This window comes from Pristiophorus japonicus, chromosome 13 (assembly GCF_044704955.1).
Source record: "Pristiophorus japonicus isolate sPriJap1 chromosome 13, sPriJap1.hap1, whole genome shotgun sequence".
In the NCBI taxonomy this organism is placed as follows: domain Eukaryota; kingdom Metazoa; phylum Chordata; class Chondrichthyes; family Pristiophoridae; genus Pristiophorus; species Pristiophorus japonicus.
Genome location: NC_091989.1, coordinates 130,898,676 through 130,924,176, shown reverse-complemented (window position 1 = coordinate 130,924,176; position 25,501 = coordinate 130,898,676). Strand labels below are relative to the sequence as shown.

The following is a 25,501-nucleotide window of genomic DNA, read 5'->3' as shown; positions in this document are numbered from 1 at the left end:
CAAGTGGCCTTTTCAGTTGTTTGCTGATGAATGTGAAGACTTGAATTGACGATGACCAATGGGGAGATGTGAAAGGGATGCTTGGTTGTTTGCAGGATGGCTTTGTGTTGGTAGCATTGGGAGAGTGGGGGGCAGAAGGTGGCTTTTGCATGGGATTGTAAGATGTGCATACTGGTGGAACCTAAGCGAACCTCGTAATAATCAGGACATCCTGCTGGTGCTGCATTGCCCTTATCACCTTTCGTCTCCTCATCTTCCTCATCATCATCTTTCTCTTCCTCTTCATCTTCCTCCTCCTCCTCGGAATCCTCTGAAGTAGCTCTTCGCTCTGTGCCTTGGTCCTCCTGCAGGTCCAAAGCTCACTGTTGCACAATGTCATACAGAGCACAGCACACCACAACCATTCTGGAGACACTGGTTGTACTGAAGGTCACCTCCAGAACTGTCCAGGCACCTGAAGCCCATCTTCAGCATGCCAGTGGTTTAATCGATGACACATCCGGTGGTCATATGGAATTCATTGTAGTGCTCCTGGGCCTTATTCAAAAGCTTCTGTGAGGTATCATCAGTCACATTTTAAGTGGGTATCCCTTGGTTCAAGCAGCCAGCCGATATCTCTTCTTCCAGATGTGAAGATGTTTGAGAGGAAGGACTGCCGCGGGACGAAGGCAGCTGCCGGGGAATGTTGCGCACAACTGCATAAAGATCTTTTTGCGGTTGCACACCAGCTGCACACTGATGGAATGGAAGCCCTTGCAGTTGACGAACACCCTTGTTAAAATTGTAGAAAGTTGGTTTTAAGGTCCCCGCATGAAGATCTAAAAATGACATGCAAATTGCAGGATCGGCATGTAAGCCACAAGTACCGAAAACATAGTTGAAGTCCATCCAACACTTGAATACTGATCCTGCGATTTCTCAGGAGCTTCTTCCAACACACGTGTCACTTCTGGGTAGAATAAAAGAAAGCTCATCATCTGGTAATCAATCCCCATCTCAAGTCTAGACTCTAACCATTCCTTCTCCATCACAACCTTTCTATTTTATTGATGCTCCAATGATTAGTGCTCTTTCCTCTCATTTCTTCTGAGCTCTAAATACATCTTCCTCCACACTCTATTTCCTCTTTATATCCTCATTGTGTTGCTTTATAACTTGTTGCATACTATAATTCATTACTTTCTCAGGAGCTTAACTACACAACTTCTCACCTCCTTCCTACAATTTTGTGACTTTTAAAACCAAAGCATGCCACCACCCTAATCACTGTTTTCTAATTTTCTTAATTTCACTCTTTTCAGGGCTTTAAAACATGGATTTCAAGCCCTTCAACATGCTTTCTCATTGTAAAAAGGTGAATAGGTATTGCGTCTGAACTAGCCACAACATAATTGTTGGTAATAGGGGGAAACTGCAAGGCTAGAAAGGAGAAATTAATTTTTCATATGATGCAGTTCTGATGTCAGGTTTAAGCATTGCTCAGGTTTTGGGCCTGAAATGACAGTTTTAACCCTTACACTTGTAAAAGGCCCCACAAGTTCCGGGTACAGCATGTGCTGTGCATGTGCGAAAACCCGGAACTTGCGATTTGTCACGGTTCGCCTTGACAGGTCTACCGCGCCGACCCAAAAAGACTTTCACTGATGCACAGGAGGGCTATTTGCCCAACTAATGCCCAGCAAATGCCCCGAAACCCTTATGCCTGGTAAATGCAGGTGTGGGGCCTGCTTTTACCAGTGTAAGGGTTAAAATAAATGTTAAATTTAATTTTTTCAAATGATTAAAACATACAAAAACATTTAAAATTAGTTTATTTAAATTTTGACCCAATTCATTTTTTATTTTAAATGCTTAATTAAAGGGACTTTTAATTAATTTTGAAAATGGGAACATTGCTTTTATTCAGTTGTGTTAATTAGTTAATTATTTGGGGAATCCCCATAAGCTTATGAGGAATCCCCCTTTCTAATTGGTTGACTGGGCCCATGCGACCCCCATCGAGGCTTCTGAACTGCCTGCGCCCCTGGGATCTGGGGGCATTTACGCAGATGTACGCCTGCAGGCCCAGGACCTGAAGACTCCGAAGCCCGGGAGCCAGCAGGTAGGTTCATATTTGTTTTCGGGCCAGAGAGACACCTCCGACTACAAATTTCGGCCCATTGTGTTTAGCATTGTTCCTAAGTTGCACTTTGCTGCAACTCTCCAAGAATTACTTGATAGCAAAGAATAATACCATTGTCCATCTAAACTAACCATAAATGTAAACCAAGTAATCTGTTCAGATTATTATTTTTTTAATTATCCTTTAACTAACATCATTAAAATAGATTATCTGTCATTATCTCATTGCTGTTTACGGAACCTTTCTGTGTGCAAATTGGCTGCTGTGTTTCCTTACCTTACAGACTGACTACACTTCAAAAGTACACAACATAATCCAGGCTGTAAGTAGATATTTGGAATTTAGCAGCAATAGGGCAGGGAGGGGATTGTGCCGCTTAGCAGCACTGTGTTTTGGTAGCAACATTATAGGAGTGGTACTGAGGATGGTGGCATTGGAGAGGGCTCCTGTGATTTGGTAGTATTGCAGCAGTCGCCAATTACAGTTTTTAGACAATTTTTCCTCAAAGAATAATCGCTTCCCTTCTTTCCCTCAACAATGCAGCTGCATTTAATTCATTTGAATATTTCTGATCTGAAAGCATAAACGAAACATAGCTGAAAATAATTACCCTGTACATTGGTGCAATGTTTACCTGTAAAGGAATAGATAAGCTCAAGTTTTACAATATCAAGAAAGGCATTGACAGAAAATAAAATGAAATACAATTTTCCAATAGCAACGACTTTTCAAATTCAAATGTCTATATGAAATCTATTTTTGAACTATAATAAAATACAAATGGTGGCAAAGCCCCCTTTCTTTGTCCCTCTCCCTGACTGATTAATTGGATGTCCCTGATTTTACTTAAAGAGAGTAGAGAGTGATGCTGAGTGAAAAAAAGTTTAATGAAGGAAAATAAAGGGAAGAACACGACTGATTCAGAATGAACTGAGAAAGCACTGGAGAAAGGAGATTTAATTGAATTGAAGGTGAGTGGCAATGCATGTGGGTGTTTATTCCTTGAAGACTGTAAAGTTTAGTTGATGTTTTTTAAAATAGTGGATACATTCGTATTCAAATCCATTCAGAGACTGAGGGGAGAATTTTTCGGGGGGTCAGTGGGCGCGATCGGTGGTGGGTCGGATGGGAAAATGTTTGTTTTTGACAGTGGGTGGAGGTGCAAGGTAAGTTGGTGTGAGTATGCATGTGCAGGAGTAGGGTTGGGAAGGCAGAGTGATGGGGATATGATGAGTGGCACAGCAGGATGAGGTTGAGTGTGGCTTTGCACTAATGTTTCATGATCTACTGAGGTTATTGAAAAGTTTGTGCCACTGCAGCCTGGTTTTCCTGACGACATCCCTGCTTGTGTCCTCCTGTGCAATGTGCAACCAGGCTGCGTTGGTCTCGTGGGGAGGTCTCTTCCGCCCATTGGAAGGGAAGAGAACCTCCCTGTGTGCTGTGACTCCCTCCATAAGCATATAGAGGGAGTCATAGGAAAGCCTGGGTGCAGTCATGCTGTAGAACAATCAATGCTGTAGAACACTGACAGCACAACTGTCCAAATTAATTTGCGCATAGTCCCTTTAAGGAAACCGGCTGATGACGTGTCATCGAATGACATCACCAGCCCTGCTTCCTTCAATTTGACAGGAAACGAGCTGGGCGGACATAACAAGCCCAATCAGGGGAAAATCATTTTGGACAGCGGGCTGGAGGCAGCAACGAGGCCAGGATCTGCCAACCACGTCGCCTGCCACGGACCCACCGAGGTATCGGAAATCACGGCCTGAGATATTGTGAGCTTGGTTGCTGGAGAATTTGTCTGACTGTTCCAAATTACTATCTTAATTTCTCGAACTTTTTTTTAGTGTCACAGAAATTTACATTAGAGAATATTTGTCATCTTAAGTGTGACAGGCATGATTATTGGGGGGGAAGTTTCCGCTTGTTTTGAACCAAGATTCCAGTGCAGTCTGGGTGGAATAGTCTAACCAGTGCAAAAAAATCGGGAAATTTAAAACGTCGATGAGTTATGGACAAAACCATTTAAGCTTGGGTATTTTGTGCTTCTCCCCTCCCTATCTCTAACTTCTTCAAGCCCTACAACCCTCCGAGATTTCACCGCATCTCCAACTCTGGCTTCTTGAGCATCCCCGATTTTCATCATTCCACCATTGTCGGTCGTGCCTTCGCTGCCAAGGACCAAGCTCTGGTAGTCCCTCCCTTACCTTCTCTGCCTCTCTACCTCTCTCCTCCTTTACGACGCTGTTTAAAACTTACCTTTTTGACCAAGCTTTTGGTCATCTGTCCTAAGATCACCTTATGTGACTCAGTGTCAATTTTTGTTTGATAACGCTCCTGTGAAATTCCTTGGGATGTTTTACTACATTAAAGGCACGATATAAATGCATATTGTTGTTGTTGTTGTTGATTCAAAATTTAATTCGCTGAATCAGGTCCTGCCCACAAACTGGCCACACCCCCTAGGTCAAAATTGCGAGATTCTGGCAATTGTGCTGATTAGCGAAGGCTCTTAACATTGCACTAATTTTCTTAGGTGCACAGGAACTAGTAGGCACATTTTTAAAATATTTTCATATCAAAAAGTATTTAATTTACTAAGAATCTGACTAGTTTACACCAATGCAACTATTAAATCGTTCAATATAGTTTTTTAAATTCATTTTTAGTGATTTAAAATCAGTTGGAGGACTAGCCACCCTTATTAAAAACGCTTCTTTTTGGTGAACCCATTTTCAGCTATATTAATACAACAACAACAACTTGTATTTATATAGCACCTTTAAAGTAGTGAAACATCCCAAGGTGCTTCACAGGAGTATTATGAGATGAAAAAATTGACACTGAGCTGCACAAGTAGAAAAAATAAAACTGCACCAGGTTACCACTCTTAAATACATCAAGGAATACTTTTTAATGGAAAGAAAAAAACAAGTAATTATATTCATGGAAGATTTTGTCCGGAATTATGAAAACCTGGGTGGTTCTGGTGTGGATGGTGTCCATGACAGGTTGCAACCTTACTGCTGGCTCCATCCCTCTGCTGAAAATGAACTTACCTTAATGGGGGCCTATTAAGCCCGCCCATCGCATTACCTGGCCCAATGAGATGAAGCAGGTCTGGTAACATCATTAATAATACGTTTTCAGCCAGAAAAGTTAAAGGGACCATGGCCACATTAGATTTGAAGTTTAATCTAACATAGTGCTATTTGTGTACTACAGCATTAGAGTGCTGCAATCACTGACAATGACTGCACAGAGGCAGAGGACTGCAGCCAGGTTCTCCAATATCTCCCTCCCTATGCTTATGGAGGGAGTGAGAGCACACAGGGAGGTCGTCTTCCCTTCTGATGAGCAGGAGACCAACGCAGCCTGGTTGCGGATTGTAGAGGAGGTCACAAGGAGGGATGTGTCAGGAGGACCTGAGTGCAGTGCTGCAAATATTTTAATGATCTCATTAGATCAGGAAATGTTAGTACAAAGCCACATGCAACTGCTTCCTGCTGTGCCTCTCATTACATCCCCATCACTCTGCCTACCCTACCCGACTCCTGCACATCCTTACTCACACCAACTTACCTTGCACCTCCACCCTTCCTTCTCTTTATCTACATTATCACATCCCCATCTCACTAGCTGCCCCTCACACTCATCCTCGTCCTATTGAAATCATACCAACTAACAACACACAAGGGTAGCTACTTGGGTGTTTTATCCAATGTTTATGTAAGGTTTCTGTTAATGTGGCGTCAAACATAAAAATCTTTATTTTCAAAACATGGACAGATTTGTGTGCACCTTTGGAAGTGGCTTAGTGAGTTTCAGTGAAATGGCGAGACGTAACGGTATCCCCCCGCCCCCGCAATGGTGATGAGTGTGAAAGTAATGGCTTGGTTATTGTAGGGATGCTTTATGGTGTTGGTGTGGAGTGGTGCCAACCTGGTGCATCATGTGACAGTCATATGGGTGTACAGCATAAAGTTAACTAAATCTGGCCATGATGAGGCCAGCCCCATCCTCCCAGGAGTTCTCCAGTGCTGATGCCCTCTGCCCTCTGTCCTGTGCAGCATCAGGTGATTGTAGAGAAGGTCTGTGTCGTTGTTGGTGCTGCTGGTGTGCCTGGTGATGCTGGTGCTGGGGCTCATCATGGTCTGATTCTGAGGACCAAGGTGAGAGAGTATAAATGGCACTTAAGTTGATGGAATAGAAGGCAGGTCAAGTACAGATGACAGAAGCATTCTGTCAATGGTGAGAAAGTTCTTCCAATGAGGTAGGACTGAATGGAGACTTTGCTGGAAGCACTTGCAGCCTGCAGAATCTATGCTGGAAATGGACTGAGCAACAGCTTCTGCCTGAGGAAAATGATCATCTGTCAGGTGGGAGCTTTTACTGTACATTTCATGCTATCAAGTAGTGGAGCAATGGCCACAGAACTCCTGCCTCAGGTTGACAGATGTGGTTCCCAACCTGCGTGAATCCCATGGCCATGCAGGGAAATTTAAAAAGTAAGTGGAAAAAGGCCTGTAAGCTATCTGATAATGGTTTAAATTGGGTCGGCCACCGCTGCCGGTCAGATCGGCTCCGCGATGACAGACGCGCTGGGATGGGGGGTGGGGGGCGGGTGGAAGGTGCGTGGGAGCGGGATGACAGCGGATTCCCAACCCATTGTCAAAAACAACTTTCTCACCCGACCTGCCACCGATCTCGTCCGCTACCGCCCTGGAATATTCAGCCCTTTATGTTTGTGATAATGCAAATTAAATTTAGCGGAAACTTGAAGCATAATCTAACCAACATAATTTCAAGCACATTTTGGGTGCAATTTTCCCAACTATGTTTTAAGAATATTATGGAGGTAGATTGACATACTCTATACACACACACAGGAACTAAAATTGATTTTTTTCATATTTCATGTACAATTTATTTTATGTGACCCATCACCCATAAATAAAAGCATGTGAGTAACCACTACATCACAACATTACAGATCAAGAAACAAAATGACTATTTGGCACCTAATTCTCCTGGTTGGGGAGGCTGGCATTTGTAAGTGTTTTTGCTCAGCTGAAGCTTTGTTTAGGAGGAATGTGCAAATGATTGCCTGATACCAAAGACACACATGAAAAACGCTCACAATAAAGCTGCAAAACTGTTTGTAAATTGCCACTTTTTATTTTTATGGTACCACAGTGTGCTTGCATTATATAGTGCTTCTAAAATAAAGGAAAACATTAACCAGCTCATTGTAATAGCAATAAGAATATTTTGCAAGACACAAGTAATTCGTGAATATGCCGAAAACATAGATCACAAAATTAACCAGTTTTACAATAACTAAAATGTAACATTTATCTGAAATAATGCAGGTAAAATCATTCTAAAGCATGAATCAAAATAAAATTATTGGACTTCATGCCATTTTCTTTTGTTTCTGTTCTAAAACAGCTGGCTGTTGGGGTCACATATGTTTTAGCACACAAAGCCCCTAGATGACAAAGTGGAATTTATGAAAATGGAAGATCCATCCTTCAATCTTGAATATGCAATATTGTCAGGCAAAACAAGGCAGTAGCTGCATCGTCCAGTGGCACAATACAATTCAAAGCCATTTGACAAGGTTGGATTGCTGCTTTATCTGAAAACCTTGATGTATATTATGCTGTATTGTGACCATCTGAACTGCATAGATTAGAATGCTTCCTAACAGCTATCAGCTACATAATTTTTGCCTGCAGCAAAATCCTAAATAGGCATAATAAACCAGACAAAAAGTCTACACTGATGAAATTGAAGCTATAATTTCCAGATGCCTGACATTTATGGCTTGATACTATTAGAACTCAAGTGCCTATTTGTTTTGCACATTGCTTTTATCCTGCTTCAAACATTTATAATGAAAATGAAAGCATTTCACCAGGTACAGCAGATGTCCTACATCAAATGGAACACCAAAATAATCAATGTGACACTAAAATCATTCTAGCAAATAAAATAGCATTAAACATTCATGACAACATGTGCAAATTGTATACCTATATTCCATAACCCATTATTTAAACAAATTTTATTCAGTTACTAAATCACTACTTCAAATTAACTATTGAATTAACCATTATTTCATGAGCATTTCCTTATAGATTAAAAAAAAATCAAATTTACCATTGACAAATGATAATTTTCTGTAAATTTCTAATGACATTGTTAGAGGTGCAGCACAACCTGCAGAATATCTAAACCTTTTACCCAAATACAACTTTAAAAAAAAACTTAATCTGGTCTTCTTCATCAAGGACTTCAAGGAATTTCCCTGAAAATAAATATTTATGTTTCTTAATATGAACATGAGATTTTGGTAACCAAGATGATTCAAGATATTAATGGGAGTTTGGTGGATACTTAAAGAAGAAGATGAAAGATAAGTTCAGGAAGTAACTTCTGTAACATACGCATGGTTCATTTAGCCTGAGGTCTATATCGGTCTGGAATGAGTCAATAATCCGAGATCCATATCGATCTAAACAAGAATATAATTTGACCAGTAATATGACTGCAAGATTGCCTCATGTGCCCCATTTAACCTATACAACAATCATATGTCTGCCACATAAAGTCCGAGTTTGCTCTGATAGATTTTGATACCACTAACACTATGTGATACAGTATTGCCTTTGCATGATGAGGGTAAACATTTTAAGAAATATTCAGCATGCTATCTAACACAGGAAATGGTGCTGGCCTTAGTAACACTAAGCCCTAACTGATTTTACTCTCAAGCAAAATACAACTTATTAGTCAATGATATTTCAAAGTGCTGTTCAATCAAGAATGAATCTGAAGATGCCTTTTGCACACACCTGTGCTGACAAACAGAAAAATGTGATTTAATTGATGCATGCTGGAAAATCGAAACACTGCTCATAGAAGGAAGTTCTTCTGAAATATTGTGCTACCAGGCCAGAGCAAAAGACTGCATGGTAAATGAAAGGTTAGAACTGACCTTGCGATTTAATCCAGCCAAATATTATATGGCAACAAATTTCCATCAACGACATAAATACCAAGTGAAAACCATATCATGCAAAGATGAGTTCAGTTGGGCCAAGCCCACTCCCATTGTCTGTAAAAGAAAGTACCCTCATCCTGGTGATTGCCCAGCAAAGAGAAAAAGAATGTCATGTTTATGGGAAATTGAGTCACTTCCCCTAGTGCTGTCAGTGATCCAATTGTAGATGTCTATAATACATAGAAACATAGAAAATAGGTGCAGGAGCAGGCCATTCAGCCCTTCTAGCCTGCACCGCCATTCAATGAGTTCATGGCTGAACATGAAACTTCAGTACCCCCTTCCTGCTTTCTCATCATAACCCTTGATCCCCCGAGTAGTAAGGACTTCATCTAACTCCCTTTTGAATATATTTAGTGAATTGGCCTCAACAACTTTCTGTGGTAGAGAATTCCACAGGTTCACCACTCTCTGGGTGAAGAAATTCCTCCTCATCTCGGTCCTAAATGGCTTCCCCCTTATCCTTAGACTGTGTCCCCTGGTTCTGGACTTCCCCAACATTGGGAATATTCTTCCTGCATCTAACCTGTCTAAACCCGTCAGAATTTTAAACGTTTCCATGAGGTCCCCTCTCATTCTTCTGAACTCCAGTGAATACAAGCCCAGTTGATCCAGTCTTTCTTGATAGGTCATCCCGGGAATCAGTCTGGTGAATCTTCGCTGCACTCCCTCAATAGCAAGAATGTCCTTCCTCAAGTTAGGAGACCAAAACTGTACACAATACTCCAGGTGTGGCCTCACCAAGGCCCTGTACAACTGTAGCAACACCTCCCTGTCCCTGTATTCAAATCCCCTCGCTATGAAGGCCAACATGCCATTTGCTTTCTTAACCGCCTGCTGTACCTGCATGCTAACCTTCAATGACTGATGTACCATGACACCCAGGTCTCGTTGCACCTTCCCTTTTCCTAATCTGTCACCATTCAGATAATAGTCTGTCTCTCTGTTTTTACCACCAAAGTGGATAACCTCACATTTATCCACATTATACTTCATCTGCCATGCAGTTGCCCACTCACCTAACCTATCCAAGTCACTCTGCAGCCTAATAGCATCCTCCTCGCAGCTCACACTGCCACCCAACTTAGTGTCATCCGCAAATTTGGAGATACTGCATTTAATCCCCTCGTCTAAATCATTAATGTACAATGTAAACAGCTGGGGCCCCAGCACAGAACCTTGCGGCACCCCACTAGTCACTGCCTGCCATTCTGAAAAGTACCCGTTTACTCCTACTCTTTGCTTCCTGTCTGACAACCAGTTCTCAATCCACGTCAGCACATTGCCCCCAATCCCATGTGCTTTAACTTTGCACATTAATCTCTTGTGTGGGACCTTGTCGAAAGCCTTCTGAAAGTCCAAATATACCACATCAACTGGTTCTCCTTTGTCCACTTTACTGGAAACATCCTCAAAAAATTCCAGAAGATTTGTCAAGCATGATTTCCCTTTCACAAATCCATGCTGACTTGGACCTATCATGTCACCATTTTCCAGATGCACTGCTATGACATCCTTAATAATTGATTCCATCATTTTACCCACTACTGAGGTCAGGCTGACTGGTCTATAATTCCCTGTTTTCTCTCTCCCTCCTTTTTTAAAAAGTGGGGTTACATTGGCTACCCTCCACTCCATAGGAGCTGATCCAGAGTCAATGGAATGTTGGAAAATGACTGTCAATGCATCCGCTATTTCCAAGGCCACCTCCTTAAGTACTCTGGGATGCAGTCCATCAGGCCCTGGGGATTTATCGGCCTTCAATCCCATCAATTTCCCCAACACAATTTCCCGACTAATAAAGATTTCCCTCAGTTCCCCCTCCTTACTAGACCCTCTGACCCCTTTTATATCCGGAAGGTTGTTTGTATCCTCCTTAGTGAATACCGAACCAAAGTACTTGTTCAATTGGTCTGCCATTTCTTTGTTCCCCGTTATGACTTCCCAAATATGCATCCACAAAAAATATAGTCAGTCAAAATAGAACCATGTGCACAGTTACTGAACAGAACATACAACTCTGGAGATGATAATGCATATTTATTCATCAGATTAGAACAGTACACCATGAATTCAATAATCATTAGATTTCCAGGTGTACCAATTCGTGTTTTTGTTGATACTGTGTATTTGTGAAATATTATTGATGAAACTGTTACAAATAATAAATGATCAGACTGAATACCATGTATAATGAGCAAGTGTGACCTTAGCTCCTTTATTAAGATTCCAGAGTGCAGGTACCTCATGGGTGGCCTGCTGATATACTGTGCTCCCAAGGGATGCTGGGATCCAACAGGTAGGCCCTCTGGTGGTCAGGTGTGAGGCAGGTTACAAGGGATTAAATACATAACATCATTCCCCCGTGAAGTCAACAGTACACTTATTTACAAAGTGAGACGATCTGGGGCTTTGCGCCTTGTCGGGCTGCTGGGGATGATGAATTCGGTTTTGTGGTCAACTGTGATGTCAGTTGTCACTTGTGCGTGTGTTGAAAGGAAGTTGGTGGTGTCATCTTCAGGTTGTTTGTAGCTGTTAGTGAACTGCAATTTGATTTGGTCCAAGTGTTTTCTGTGCGTTTGTCCATTGGTCAGTTTGACCTGAAACACCCCACTCCCCTCTTTGACTGTGATCATGCTAGCGAGCCATTTGGGACCATGTCCATAATTGAGCACAAACACAGGATCATTGATCTCAATATCGCATGACAAATTTGCGTGGTCATGGTACACACTTTTTTGATGCCGCTTGTCTTCCACGTGATCATGTAGATCAGGGTGGACAAGAGAGAGCCTTGTTTTAAGTGCCCTTTTCATGAGTAGCTTAGCTGGGGGAATCCCAGTGAGTGAGTGGGGTCTGGTGCGGTAGCTGAGCAGTATTCGGGACAACCGGGTCTGCAGGGAGCCTTCCGACACGCGTTTCAAGCTTTGCTTGATGGTCTGAACTGCCTGTTCTGCCTGGCCATTGGATGCGGGCTTGAACGGGACAGATGTGACATGTTTGATCCTGTTGCGGGTCATGAATTCCTTGAATTCAGCACTGGTGAAGCATGGCCCATTGTCGCTGACTAGGACATCAGGCAGGCCATGCGTGGCAAACATGGCTCGTAGTCTTTCAATGGTGGCCGTGGATGTGCTTGCAGACATTATTGCACATTCAATCCATTTTGAGTAAGTATCCACGACAACCAAAAACATTTTGCCTAGGAATGGGCCCGCATAGTCTGCATGGATCATCGACCATGGTTTGGATGGCCACGACCACAAACTTAGCTGTGCTTGCTGGGTGCATTGCTCAACTGAGAGCAAGTGTTGCACTGACGCACGAATGACTCTAAATCTGAGTCGATGCCAGGCCACCACACGTGGGATCTGGCTATGACTTTCATCATTACGATGCCTGAGTGGGTGTTGTGCAGTTTGCAAATAAATGTGTCTCTGCCTTTCTTGGGCAAGACTACGCCATTGCCCCACAAAAGACAGTCCGCCTGCAGGGACAGCTCATCTTTGGGTCTGTGGAACGGCTTAATCGCTTCCTGCATCTCCACTGGGACACTGGACCAGCTCCCATGGAGGACACCGTTTTTTAGCAAGGACAGTAAAGGATCCTGGCTGGTCCAGGTCCTGATCTGGCGGGCCATAACGGGGGACTTCTCATTCCTGAATGCCTCCATGTCCATGAGCAAGTCCGCTGGCTGTGCCATTTCCATCCGGTGGTGGGTAATGGTAGCCGACTGAGAGCATCTGCGCAGTTCTCTGTGCCCAATCTGTGGCAGATTACATAGCTGTATGCTGACAGGGTGAGCTCCCATCTTTGGATGCCGGCAGAGGCATTGGTATTAATCCCTTTGCTCTCTGTGAATAGTAATATGAGCGACTTGTGGTCAGTTTCAAGCTCGAACTTGAGGCCAAGTAAATACTGGGGCATTTTTTTTGCCCCATAAATGCACGCTAGAGCCTCTTTTTCAACCATGCTGTAGGCCCTTTCAGCCTTGGACAAACTTCTGGATGCATAGGCAACTGGTTGCAAAATTCCTGATTCATTAGCCTGTTGTAACACACACCCGACCCCATATGACGACGCATCGCAAGCTAACACCAATCGTTTACATGGGTTATGCAGGACAAGCAGTTTGTTACAACACAATAAGTTTCTGGCTTTCTTAAAGGCAGCCTCTTGTGAATTCCCCCATACCTAGTCATCTCCCTTGCGCAGTAGCGCATGTAGGGATTCTAGCAGGGTGCTTAACCCAGGTAGGAAATTAACAAAATAGTTAAGGAGCCCCAGGAACGACCGCAGCTCCGTCACGTTCTGTGGTCGCGGCGCGTTCTTGATGGCCTCCGTTTTGGCGTCGGTGGGTCTGATGCCGTCTGCTGCGATTCTCCTTCCTAGGAATTCGACGTCCTGTGCCAGGAAAACACACTTCGAGTGTTTCAACCTGAGCCCCACGTGATCCAACCGATTAAGAACCTCCTCCAGGTTCTTCAAGTGCTCCATGTTGTCCCGACCTGTAACCAATATGTCATCCTGGAAGACCACTGTGCAAGGAACCGATTTTAGCAAGCTCTCCATGTTCCGCTGGAAGATCAGTTCAAAAGATACACTTTTGCTTCCTCAGTACGAGTTTCCAATTCCGTCTGATCCACTGTGGACCGATCTTCCTCTGCAACGTGGTGCTTTGCAGGGTTTGCAGGGTTTGCAACTCGCCTGCACATTCATTGGAGGTGTCCCATTGTTCTGCAGCCATTGCACGCATAGTGCTTAAAGCGGCATTGTTGCGGCCGATGATCACCTCCACAATGCCAACAGGGTGTGAAGGAACTTTTTGCATCCCAGCTGAAAATCGCGGCGCAAGAAAAGATCCACATTTCATGCATGCGTAGATGTGTTTAAATTTTCTCGGGAGCAGGCAATACTTTAGAGTGCAGCGGTTTCCTTCACGCATGTGCAGATAACCGGCCCACTTCCAACAAAGCGGGAGAGATGGGGCAGCAAGAGGGCAGGCAGCGTGCATGGTGATTCTCTCCAGCGGCTGCTGCGGCCTTAGTGCGGGCCATTGTGAAGAGGTGGCCTGCGCTCCATCTGGTTGGTGGAAAAAGGCTGGTGCCCAGCATCTTTAAAAGAATATGGAGCGAGATTGTCCAAGAAATGTCAGCAGCCAACACGGTGGCCAGAACTGGCACACAATGCTGTAAGAAATTCAACGACCCTTCACATTTATGTAGGCCTGCCATGCTTGCAATATCACTGTCTCACACAATTGGTAAAGCTTTTGCTTTCATGGACACCAACAAGCAAACAAGCAGTTTTAACTGTTATGCTCATCATGTTTGTGAATTCTTTGATGGAGCTAGCCCTCCTCATGTGTGGATTATTGAATCCAGCAGAAAGCTGCAGACTCACTTCTCCTGCCATTCCCTCTGCATTCAGGACTCATGTACCCTCATGTCCCCCTCGCACTTCACTCCCACTGTTGATTTACAATATATGCCAATGATTTAGATGAAGGAATTGAGAGTAATATCTCCAAGTTTGCAGATGACACTAAACTGGGTGGCGGTGTGAGCTACGAGGAGGATGCTAAGAGGCTGCAGGATGACTTGAACAGGTTAGGTGAGTGGGAAAATGCATGGCAGATGCAGTATAATGTGGATAAATGTAAGGTTATCCACTTTGGTGGCAAAAACATGAAGGCAGAATATTATCTCAATGGTGGCAGATTAGGAAAAGGGGATGTGCAGCGAGACCTGGGTGTCATGGTACATCAGTCATTGAAGGTTGGCATGCAGGTACAACAGGTGGTAAAGAAGGCAAATGGCATGTTGGCCTTCATAGCTAGGGGATTTGAGTATAGGAGCAGGGAGGTCTTACTACAGTTGTACAGGGACTTGGTGAGGCCTCACCTGGAATATTGTTCTCAGTTTTGGTCTCCTAATCTGAGGAACAATGTTCTTGCTATTGAGGGAGTGCAGCGAAGGTTCACCAGACTGATTCCCGGGATGGCAGGACTGACATATGAGGAGAGACTGGATCAACTGGGCCTGTATTCACTGGAGTTTAGAAGAATGAGCGGGGATCTCATAGAAACATATAAAATTCTGACAGGACTGGATAGGTTAGATGCAGGAAGAATGTTCCCGATGTTGGGGAAGTCCAGAACCAGGGGTCACAGTCTAAGGCTCAGGGGTAAGCCATTTAGGACTGAGATTAGGAGAAACTTCTTCACTCAGAGAGTTGTTGACCTGTGGAATTCTCTTCTGCAGAGAGTTGTTGATGACAGTTCATTAGATATATTCAAGAGGGAGTTAGATATGGCCCTTACGGCTAAAGGGATTAAGGGGTATGGAGAGAAAGCAGGAAAGGAGTACTGATGTGAATGATCAGCCATGATCTTATTGAATGGTGGTGCAGGCTCGAAGGGCTGAATGGCCTACCCCTGCACCTATTTTCTATGTTTCTATGTTTCTGTGTCCAAAGATCACCCTGAGCCGCTATACTACCTGGCACTCATTTCCTCGCAGTCTTTGAAAAATCTCAGTCAATAGCCACACAGATGGAATTGAAGACATTTGCACATCCACACAATGGCAGCTATTGAATTACGGAAGGGCTCATGTGGCACAAGAGGAGGTGGACCCTTACTGAACCCTTCTTCTTGCTCTTATTGCAGGCCAAGCTCTCCCATAATAGGAGGGAGCAACGTTGAACAGGAGGCAGACAACCAGAACTGCTGGAACTCACAGTGGTCGAGCAGCGAGTGTCGGCCCTCATTGGCACTCCAGTTCATGCAGTGGTCAGGGGCGATGCCGAGCACCCATCGGACAGTGAGGGTATGTGAATGGCATTTGCAATTGATGTGACTTCCTTGACCCCTAATATCAAGTTGCCTAGCCCCTGTACATATACATGTCCAATGCCACCTTCCTGCTATCACCTTGCCCTCTCCCTTGCTGTTAACCACACGTCTGTTGTGTTCTGCTCACAGATGACCAGCCAGAAGCATGCCAGCCTTCCCGTGAGCCATCGACATCTGGCCATGGGGGAAGACAATGAGGGAGGGAATGATAGTCTGCGACCTGAGCACCAAAGCCCATCAGTCGCACTGTGTGGGGACACAACATCAGGGGACGAAAGCGACTTTGAGGGGTTTGAGGACTCTAAGGCTCCTGGCCCCAGTGGCCTACAGCAAAGCTGAGCGGGAGGGGGAGCTCAGAGGCCAGCTCCCCTGAGGGTGAGTCGGCACAGTAGTCCTGCTCAAGAACAGGTAGACGTGGACTTGGACTTGGTGGCAATGTCCAGGGAGAACACAGAAATGCACGGCGAACTCATGGGTGCATTGGATAGGGTCCCGCAAGACATAGACGCACTTGCTGTGGGTGTGGCGGAGGCCGACTCATGCATTTTCCGTGCGTCTGAGGACTCCAGCACATTCTTGGCCGCTCACAGAGGAAGATGGGCTCCAGCAGCAACAGTGGTGTTCCAGAGTGCGTGGCGCGAGCCATGGGTGAGGTTGTAGCAGCAATCGCATTGCAGGCACAAGCTATACTCCAGCTTGGTGATGTCATGCGGTCACTGACTGCTGCCATCCTCTCTGTCTTCCCCACTGTCCAACGGGGAAATGACGGTGCCGAATCAAGTCAGCAAGTTATGGTGACACATCATGCTCCAGATGCTGAGGCCCAGCCCTGTGTGAGTTTCATTGGTTCCCAGGAAATGGAAGGTGCTGCCCTTCCTCAACTTAACAACATTCCAGCTCCCACCACTGACTTTCCCACTGTGCACCTTACGTGGTCCACACCTGAGCCATTAGAGTCTGCTGCTGCCGATGCTGAGGTGCAGCAGTCCGCAGCCGGGCCTTCCAGGCCCAGAGCTGGTCCAGGGCATCTTCCTAGGCCATCTGCAGTGTCTGGCCCACCAACACAGCAGCCCTCAAGCAGCCTTGCTGTAGGCACTGAGGCCTCATTGAGGAGTAGCAACAGGCATGGGAGAGGGATGAAGGGAAGTGGGGGAAAGCTCAGGGCAAATTCCATTAAGGAGTGGGACAATGTTATGGAGATGTCCTGATGTATTGTCATGACACATGTAAATAGTTGAGTTTATTTAATCCACGTCATTGTTCTTGAGTGCCTTGCAGCAGAACGCTGTTTATTGTATGGTTTTGTTTTGGTGGGCGGGGGGGTGGGGGGGGGGGTACTATTTGTTACTTTGCTGGAGTAAAGTGCCACTTTGACCCTTTGCCATTGGTGTTGTGTGTATCATTTCAAAGTTCACCAAAAATATGCCTGTATGGTGGCACATAGCATGGCCAGTATTAGCTGCATCCCTCAGCTTCCTCCATTCAATAAAACCGGTCCATTAGGAGCTGGCGACATGTGGCTCTTGGTCCAGCAGCATCTCCAATCGGCCTCCCCCATGGATGGGGTAGCTGTCCAATCAGGGCTTTGTCAGGCTCCTCTTCCTCGTCCTCCCCCTCCTGAGGTTGGCCTGCAATCCCCAATGGTAATGCCTGGCCCCTCATGATGGCCAAGTTGTGCAGCACACCACAATGAATTCAGTGACCTGTTGAGGGGAGTATTGAAGGCTGCCTCCAGAGCGGTCCAGGCATTAGAAGCATTGCTTGAGCACCCCAACTGTCTGTTCGATGATGTTGCGGGTGGCTGCATAGCTCTCATTGTAGCACTGTTCGGCTTCTGTGGTGGGCTTGTGGAGGGGGGTCATGAGCCATATCCTTTGTCCCAGAGCAGCCAGCTGCACCCTTCCCTTTGTCGCTGAAACATTCAAGAGACATGGCTCTCACGCAAGCTGAAAGCATCATGTGCGCTCCCTAGATAGCGGGCATTCATTGCAAGGAGTCGCTGCGTGTGGTTACACACCAGCTGGACGTTTAGGGAGTGGCATCCCTTTTGGTTTCTGAATATCTCTGCATGTGGAATGGTGCTCGCAAGGCCACGTGTGTGCAGTCAATGGCTCCTTGAACCTTCGGGAAGCCTGCAATTCTGTCAAACCCACATGCCCGCTCATTCTGACTCTCCCTGCTCATTGGGAACTTTATGAAGTCCATTATGCAGGTGTACAAAGCATTTGTGATGTGCTGAAAGCAGCGATGTGCAGCATATTGAGAGATGCTGCATGTGTTCCCTACTGCTGCCTGGAAAGAGCCAGCAGCTTAGAAGGCCATCGTCACAGTCACTTTCACTGCGACGGGCATCCTGTTGATGCTGTAAAGCCTGCCTGTAGGAGATGGCATATCTCTGTCAGCACTTCCTTTCGGAAGCGCAGCCTTCTCACACACTGGTCCTCAAAGAACTGGAGGTATGAGCGTTGGTGCCTGTAAATTCTTGGGGGGGTAAGCCCTCCTCTCCAGACATCTTCGGACTCTCCTCATCCGTGGGCCAACATGGCCAAGGGTTCTTCTTCTATCTTGACTCCACCTAGCAAAAGCATGGAGCATGATATGCTGGTGAACTAGTAATGCCCCCATTAAATTACCTCACTTATATTGTAAAGGCACTGTAATGGCAGATAAAACTGCTGCTTTCAAGTCAGAGCTTCATGTAGCATGCTGTGCGCACGTGTTGCAGTCAATGTGACCTGCGATGTAGGATCCTCCTCCCTACATTTAAATTCGCCAGAAATATCGCCTGCTGCACCTTAGGAATGCCTGTTTTATCAGGCGTTTCCTGGGGAGGGCATATAATGCAGCGTTAGGGCCTAATTTTGCATCCGGGACTCTAGTGGAGCATTGCACGATGATTGATGTCACAATCTCAGTGAAACTAGAGGGCGGGGTGGTAAGTTTTCGTAGCACACAAACCATGAGCTGAATTTGTCGACCGGGCGGTAAAAGCTGGTCGCCTGCCGTAATGCCTAGAAACACCCTCCGGGGCGCTATCAGAGACGCAAGGGTGTGGAAAATCCAGCCCTTTGAGCTTCAATATACTAACATTGGAGGATGCTATTTTCAGTGTATTTTCTCAAGTATTCCATGGTATAGGCAAGCTGAAGAGCAGTCTGGTCAAACTGCATATTGGCAAATCTGCTATTCCTGTTGTTCAACATCATTGGAAAAGTACCATTTTCATCATGGGAGGAAGTTGAGCTATAGGTAACAGATTTGGAGGTTAACACATAGATGGTCCTACACCTTGGGTATTACTTGTGGTACTGAGGGAGTGAAGCACTGTCAAAGGTGATGTCTTTCAGACAAGACATTAAACTAAGGCCCCATCTGATTTCTCAGGTGGATGTAAAAGATCCCATGGCACTTTTTGAAGAAGAGCAAAGGAGTTCTCCTGGCCAACATTTATCCGACAACCAACACCATCAAAAATAGATGATATGGTCATTTATCTCATTGCTGTTTGTTGGACCTTGCTGTTCACAATTTCCCCCATATAACAAACAGTGATTACATTTCAAAAGTACTTCATTGGCTATGAAGCACTTTGGAATGTCTTGAGAACATGAAAGCAAGTTCTCTCTTTCTTTGTATTGCCATACAAGGAGCATCCGAAACCATTAAACATGAGCAACATAATAATCAGGCCCAGGATGAGATTATCGCAACATTACACTGATCACTCATTTAATCGAAGCTGGATCTAAAATCTGGACATCACCAGCTGAAGCCCGAGAGGAGAACCACTATATTACAGTGTTTTCAACATACATTGGTCTAAATCAATATAAATAAAATGTCAGAATATCTATTGCAGCTGAGATAACTCAAAATATCATTCAACAAGAAGCAATGATATTCTGATATGTGCGCACAACCCAACAGATTTTGCAGCATTCTTCACAGGCTGCAAGAAAATGGCCCTACATTCACACGAGAGGTGTGAATTTGGTAAGGAACACAGAGAATATTTTGGTCTCATCTTCACAAAGAAAATAATGTGAGAGCCCAAGACGGTCAATACAATCCACAAGGATGCATGCCTGAGTGATGCGTCAAAAGTCCACAGCCTTCCAGCTGTGGTTACGTACTGTTTCCAATTTATCTGCTATTTGGCAAAATGAGAGCAAACAACTAAATGTAGCATCTTCAAGAGAAAAGACAAACATGATTTTGACTGTCCTCAGATCAAGCAAATGTTCACTGGTCATTCACTAATGGCTTATTTCGCTACTAATAGACCAACAAATATATATGCTGATACCAGATCTTAACATTAGGAGCCACCCTTGTGGAAAAAAATATGATCTTGGTGCAGCAAGAATGATCATGCATGCCAGTCATTCACTCAATTCTACAGAGCAGCACTACAGTCAGATTGAGTGTGAAGCAATCCCAAATATATAAATCTATGGTTAACTATTTATGGTGTCATCAGAACATAAGATCATAAGAAATAGGAACAGGAGTAGGCCATACGGCCCCTCGAGCCTGCTCTGCCATTCAATAAGATCATGGCTGATCTGATCATGGACTCAGCTCCACTTCCCCGCCCGCTCCCCATAACCCCTTATCCCCTTATCAGTCTATTTCTATCTTAAATTTATTCAATGTCCCAGCTTCCACAGCTCTCCGAGGCAGCAAATTCCACAGATTTACAACCCTCTGAGAGAAGAAATTCCTCCTCATCTCGGTTTTAAATGGGCGGCCCCTTATTCTAAGATTATGCCCTCGAGTTCTAGTCTCCCCCATCAGTGGAAACATCCTCTCTGCATCCACCTTGTCAAGCCCCCTCATAATCTTACACGTTTCGATAAGATCACCTCTCATTCTCCTGAACTCCAATGAGTAGAGGCCCAACCTACTCAACCTTTCCTCATAAGTCAACCCCCTCATCCCCGGAATCAACCGAGTGAACCTTCTCTGGACTGCCTCCAAAGCAAGTATACCCTTTCGTAAATATGGAAACCAAAACTGCACGCAGTATTCCAGGTGTGGCCTCACCAATAGTTTGCATAGCTGCAGCAAGACTTCCCTGCTTTATACTCCATCCCCTTTGCAATAAAGGCCAAGATACCATTTGCCCTCCTGATCTATAGTTTCCTGCTTTTTGTCGGTCTCCTTTTTTAAATAGGGGCGTTACATTTGCAGTTTTCCGATCTGCTGGGATCTCCCCAGAATCCAGGGAATTTTGGTAAATTAAAACCAATGCATCCACAATCCCTGCCACTACTTCTCTTAAGATCCTAGGATGCAAGCCATCAGGTCCAGGGGATTTATCTGCCTTTAGTCCTGTCATGTATGTACATGCTGTTTGTAGCCACCAGATGGTGTCATTGTTGGAGGCCACTGAGCAGCACACACATGGTGCTTCTCGCGTATAAAAGGCCAGCCATTTTGTGAGTCAGACACTTTGGGACTAAATAAAGCTCAGGCAAGATCGTACCTTGCTTAGTTAAACAATACTCAGTTTGAACCTTTATTGCATACATAACATTTGGCGACGAGGATACAACAACCTTTGTTTGCAAAATGAGCACAATTGGATTTTTAGAGCGATTCATGGAGGGAGAAGATTGGGAAGACTTTGTGAGCCGTTTGAACCAGTACTTCGTGGCCAACAAAATGAAGGGGGTCGACGATGCAGATCGGTACCAGGCCGTTTTCCTCATTGTGTGCGGTTCAAAGATCTACGATCTGATAAAGAATCTACTCATGCCTAGTGATCCAACAGAGAAAATGTACAAGGAGTTGTGTACATTGGTACAGAAGCACCTCAAGCCAGATGATGGCATCATCATCTCAAGATACAAGTTTTATACACACGTTCAATCAGAGGGTCAGAGCCTGGCGGAATTCGTTGCTGACCTGAGACGTCTAGCGAGTCTGTGAAAGTTCGGGTTAGAGTTGGCAAACATGCTGCAGGACTTCTTTGTTATTGGTATCAACCACAAGGTGATCCTGTGCAAACTTCTGGCAGTGGAGGAGTTGAATTTAAAATGGGCCATCCAGATGGCTCAATAATGTATGACGACAGACAGGAGTTTAAAGTAAATGTCGGTGAAGAACCGAACCTTGGCAAGTACTGTAAATGCAATTGATTCGGCATTCGGCAGAGTGGCACATGGCAGGGCCTATCCGGCTGTGTTTGCGAAACCCATGGCTGCCCAAAGTCCGCCAGTGGGAATGTATCCGACTTCTCCGTGTTGGCGTTGTGGGGGAAATCATCGGCACTAGCAGTGCCGATTTAACCAATATAGTTGCAAAGGCTGTCTGAGAGTGGGGCATCTCCAGTGCTGTGGAACAATAGGACCCTTCCAACATATGTGCAGGTGAGCTACAAACCTTGTTAATCCTGTAAATCGTCATGTTGCAGAGGAGAACAGATCCACGGCAGATCACGACGAACCAAAGCCTCAGACCGAGGAGGCAGAGGTATATGGGGTGCGCACATTTACCACTAAGTGTCCCCCGATAATGTTGAAGCTTGAATTAAATGGACTCCTGATGTCAATGGAGCTGGACACGGGTGCAAGCCAGTCCATTATGAGCAAAAAGACTTTCAAAAAATCGTGGTGCAGCAAGGCCTCAAGTCCAGTCTTGACTCTCATTTGCACGAAACTGAGAACTTACACAAAGGAACTGATTCCCGTAATTGGCAGTGCTACCATAAAGGTCTCTTACGATGGAGTGATGCACAAGTTACCACTCTGGGTAGTACCGGGCGATGATTCTACGCTGCTCAACAGGAGCTAGCTGGAAAAGATACGCTGGAACTGGGCAAACATCCGAGCGCTCTCGTCCGCAGGCGACACTTCGTGTGCCCAGGTCTTAACAAGTTCCCTTTGCTGTTCGAACCAGGCATCGGCAAGTTCCAAGGAGCAAAATTGCAGATATACCTAATTCCAGGGGCGCGACCCATCCATCACAAGGTGAGAGCAGTACCATACATGATGGCCTACTCCTGCACCTGTTTTCTATGTTTCTATGTTTCTATGAGAGAAAGGGTAGAGATCGAGCTGGACCTTCTGCAACGAGAGGGCATCATTTCGCCGATCAAATTCAACAAGTGGGCCAGTCCGATTGTTCGAGTCCTTAAGGGAGACAGCACCGTCAGAATCTGTGGTAATTACAAAGTAACTATCAATCGTTTCTCCCTGCAGGATCAATACCCACTACCAAAGGCTGATGACCTTTTTGCTACGCTGGCGGGAGAAAAGACGTTTATGAAGCTGGACTTGACTTCGGCCTAGATGACGCAGGAGCTGGAGGAATCAGCGAAGGGCCTCATCTGCATCAACACGCACAAAGGTCTCTTCATTTATTAGAGCTGCCCATTTGGAATTCGATCAGCCGTGGCAATATTCCAGAGAAACATGGAAAGCTTACTGAAGTCGGTCCCACGCATGGTGGTCTTCCAGGATGACATCTTGGTTTCAGGTCGGGACACAGTCGAGCATCTGCAAAACCTGGAGGAGGTTCTTCGTCGATTCAACTGGGGCTCAGGTCGAAATACTCAAAGTGCGTTTTCCTGGTGCCTGAAGTAGAGTTCCTGGGGAGAAGAATCGCGGCAGATGGCATCAGGCCACCAATTTGAAGACGGAGGCAATCAAGAACGCACCGAGGCCACAGAACGTGACGGAGCTGCAGTCGTTTCTAGGACTCCTGAACTACTTTGGTAACTTCTTATCGGTCTCAGCACACTGTTAGAACTACTGCACACATTACTGCATAAAGGAGACGAATGGGTATGGGGCAAAAGTCAAGAAAATGCCTTTGTAAAAGCTAGAAAATTGTTATGCTCAAACAAATTGCTTGTGTTGTATGATCCATGTAAGCGTTTGATACTAACATGTAATGTGTCGTCGTATGGTGTGTATTGCAACAAGCTAATGAATCTGGGAAATTGCAACCGGTTGCTTATGCATCCAGAAGTCTGTCTAAGGTTGAGAGAGCCTACAGCATGATTGAAAAAGAAGTGTTAGCGTATGTCTATGGGGTAAAGAAAATGCATCAATATCTGCTTGGGCTACAATTTGATTTGGAAACGGACCATAAGCCACTAATATCCCTGTTTTCCGAGAGTAAGGGGATAAATACGAATGCATCCAGGGATGCATCCAGAGATGGGTGCTCACGTTGTCCGCATACAACTACGCCATCTGCCACAGGCCAGGCACAGAAAACTGTGCCGATGCTCTCAGTAGGCTGCCATTGACCACCACGGGGCTGGAACTGGCGCAGCCCGCAGATTTAGTCATCATAATGGAAGCATTCGAGAGTGAGCAATCGCCCGTCACAGCCCGACAGATTAGAACCTGGACGAGCCAGGACCCCTTACTGTCCCGAGTAAAAAATTGTGTGGTTCACGGGAGCTGGTCCAGTGTCCCAGTGGAAAAGCAGGAAGAGATAAAGCCATACCAGCGGCGTAAAGATGAAATGTCTATACAGGCAGACAGCCTTCGGGTAGTGGTCCCCAAGAACAGCAGAGACACTTTCACAGTGAACTCCACAGTACCCACCCAGGCATCGTAATGATGAAAGCGATAGCTAGATCCCACGTGTGGTGGCCCGGTATCGATGCGGACTTAGAGTCTTGCATGCACAGATGTAAAAAATGCTCGCAGTTAAACAATGCACCCAGGGAGGCGCCACTAAGTTTATGGTTGTGGCCCTCCAAACCATGGTCCAGGGTCCATGTCGACTATGCAGGCCCATTTTTGGATAAAATGTTCCTTGTGGTTGTAGATGCGTCCTCCAAATGGATTGAATGTGAGATAATGTCGGCAAGCACGTCCGCTGTCACCACTGAAAGCCCGCGGGCCATGTTTGCCACGCATGGACTACCTGATGTCCTCGTGAGTGACAACGGGCCATGTATTACCAGTGCCGAGTTCAAAGAGTTCATAACCCGTAACGGGATCAAAAATGTTACATCTGCCCCGTTCAAACCAGCATCCAATGGTCAGGCAGAGAGAGCAGTGCAAACCATCAAGCAGGGCTTGAAGAGAGTAACTGAAGGCTCACTGCAGACTCGCCTATCCCGAGTTCTGCTTAGCTACCGCACGAGACCCCACTCGCTCACTAGGATTCCACCTGCTGAACTACTGATGAAAACGGCACTTAAGACAAGGCTCTCGTTAGTTTACCCTGATCTACATGAACAGATAGAGAGCAGGCGGCTTCAACAAAGTACATATCATGATAGTGCAAATGTGTCACGCGAAATTGAAATCAATGATCCTGTATTTGTATTGAATTATAGACAAGGTCCCAAGTGGCTTCCCAGCACTATTGTGGCCAAAGAGGGGAGCAGGGTGTTTCGGGTCAATCTTTCAAATGGACTCGTTCACTGGAAACACTTGGACCAAATCAAACTCAGATTCACGGATTATCCTGAGCATCCCAC

At 45.3% G+C, this 25,501-nt stretch overlaps 1 protein-coding gene across 1 annotated transcript; it reads left to right on the top strand.

Moving 5' to 3' along the window:
* The first annotated feature begins 635 nt into the window (after positions 1 to 635).
* On the top strand, positions 636 to 16,994 carry LOC139278191 (uncharacterized). The gene is made up of 5 exons (XM_070896842.1): positions 636 to 774; positions 2,049 to 2,101; positions 3,755 to 3,873; positions 15,865 to 16,024; positions 16,180 to 16,994. Exons 1-5 carry the CDS (start codon positions 636 to 638, stop codon positions 16,387 to 16,389), a joined length of 681 nt encoding a protein of 226 aa, XP_070752943.1. The 3' UTR covers positions 16,390 to 16,994.
* Positions 16,995 to 25,501: the final 8,507 nt, after the last annotated feature.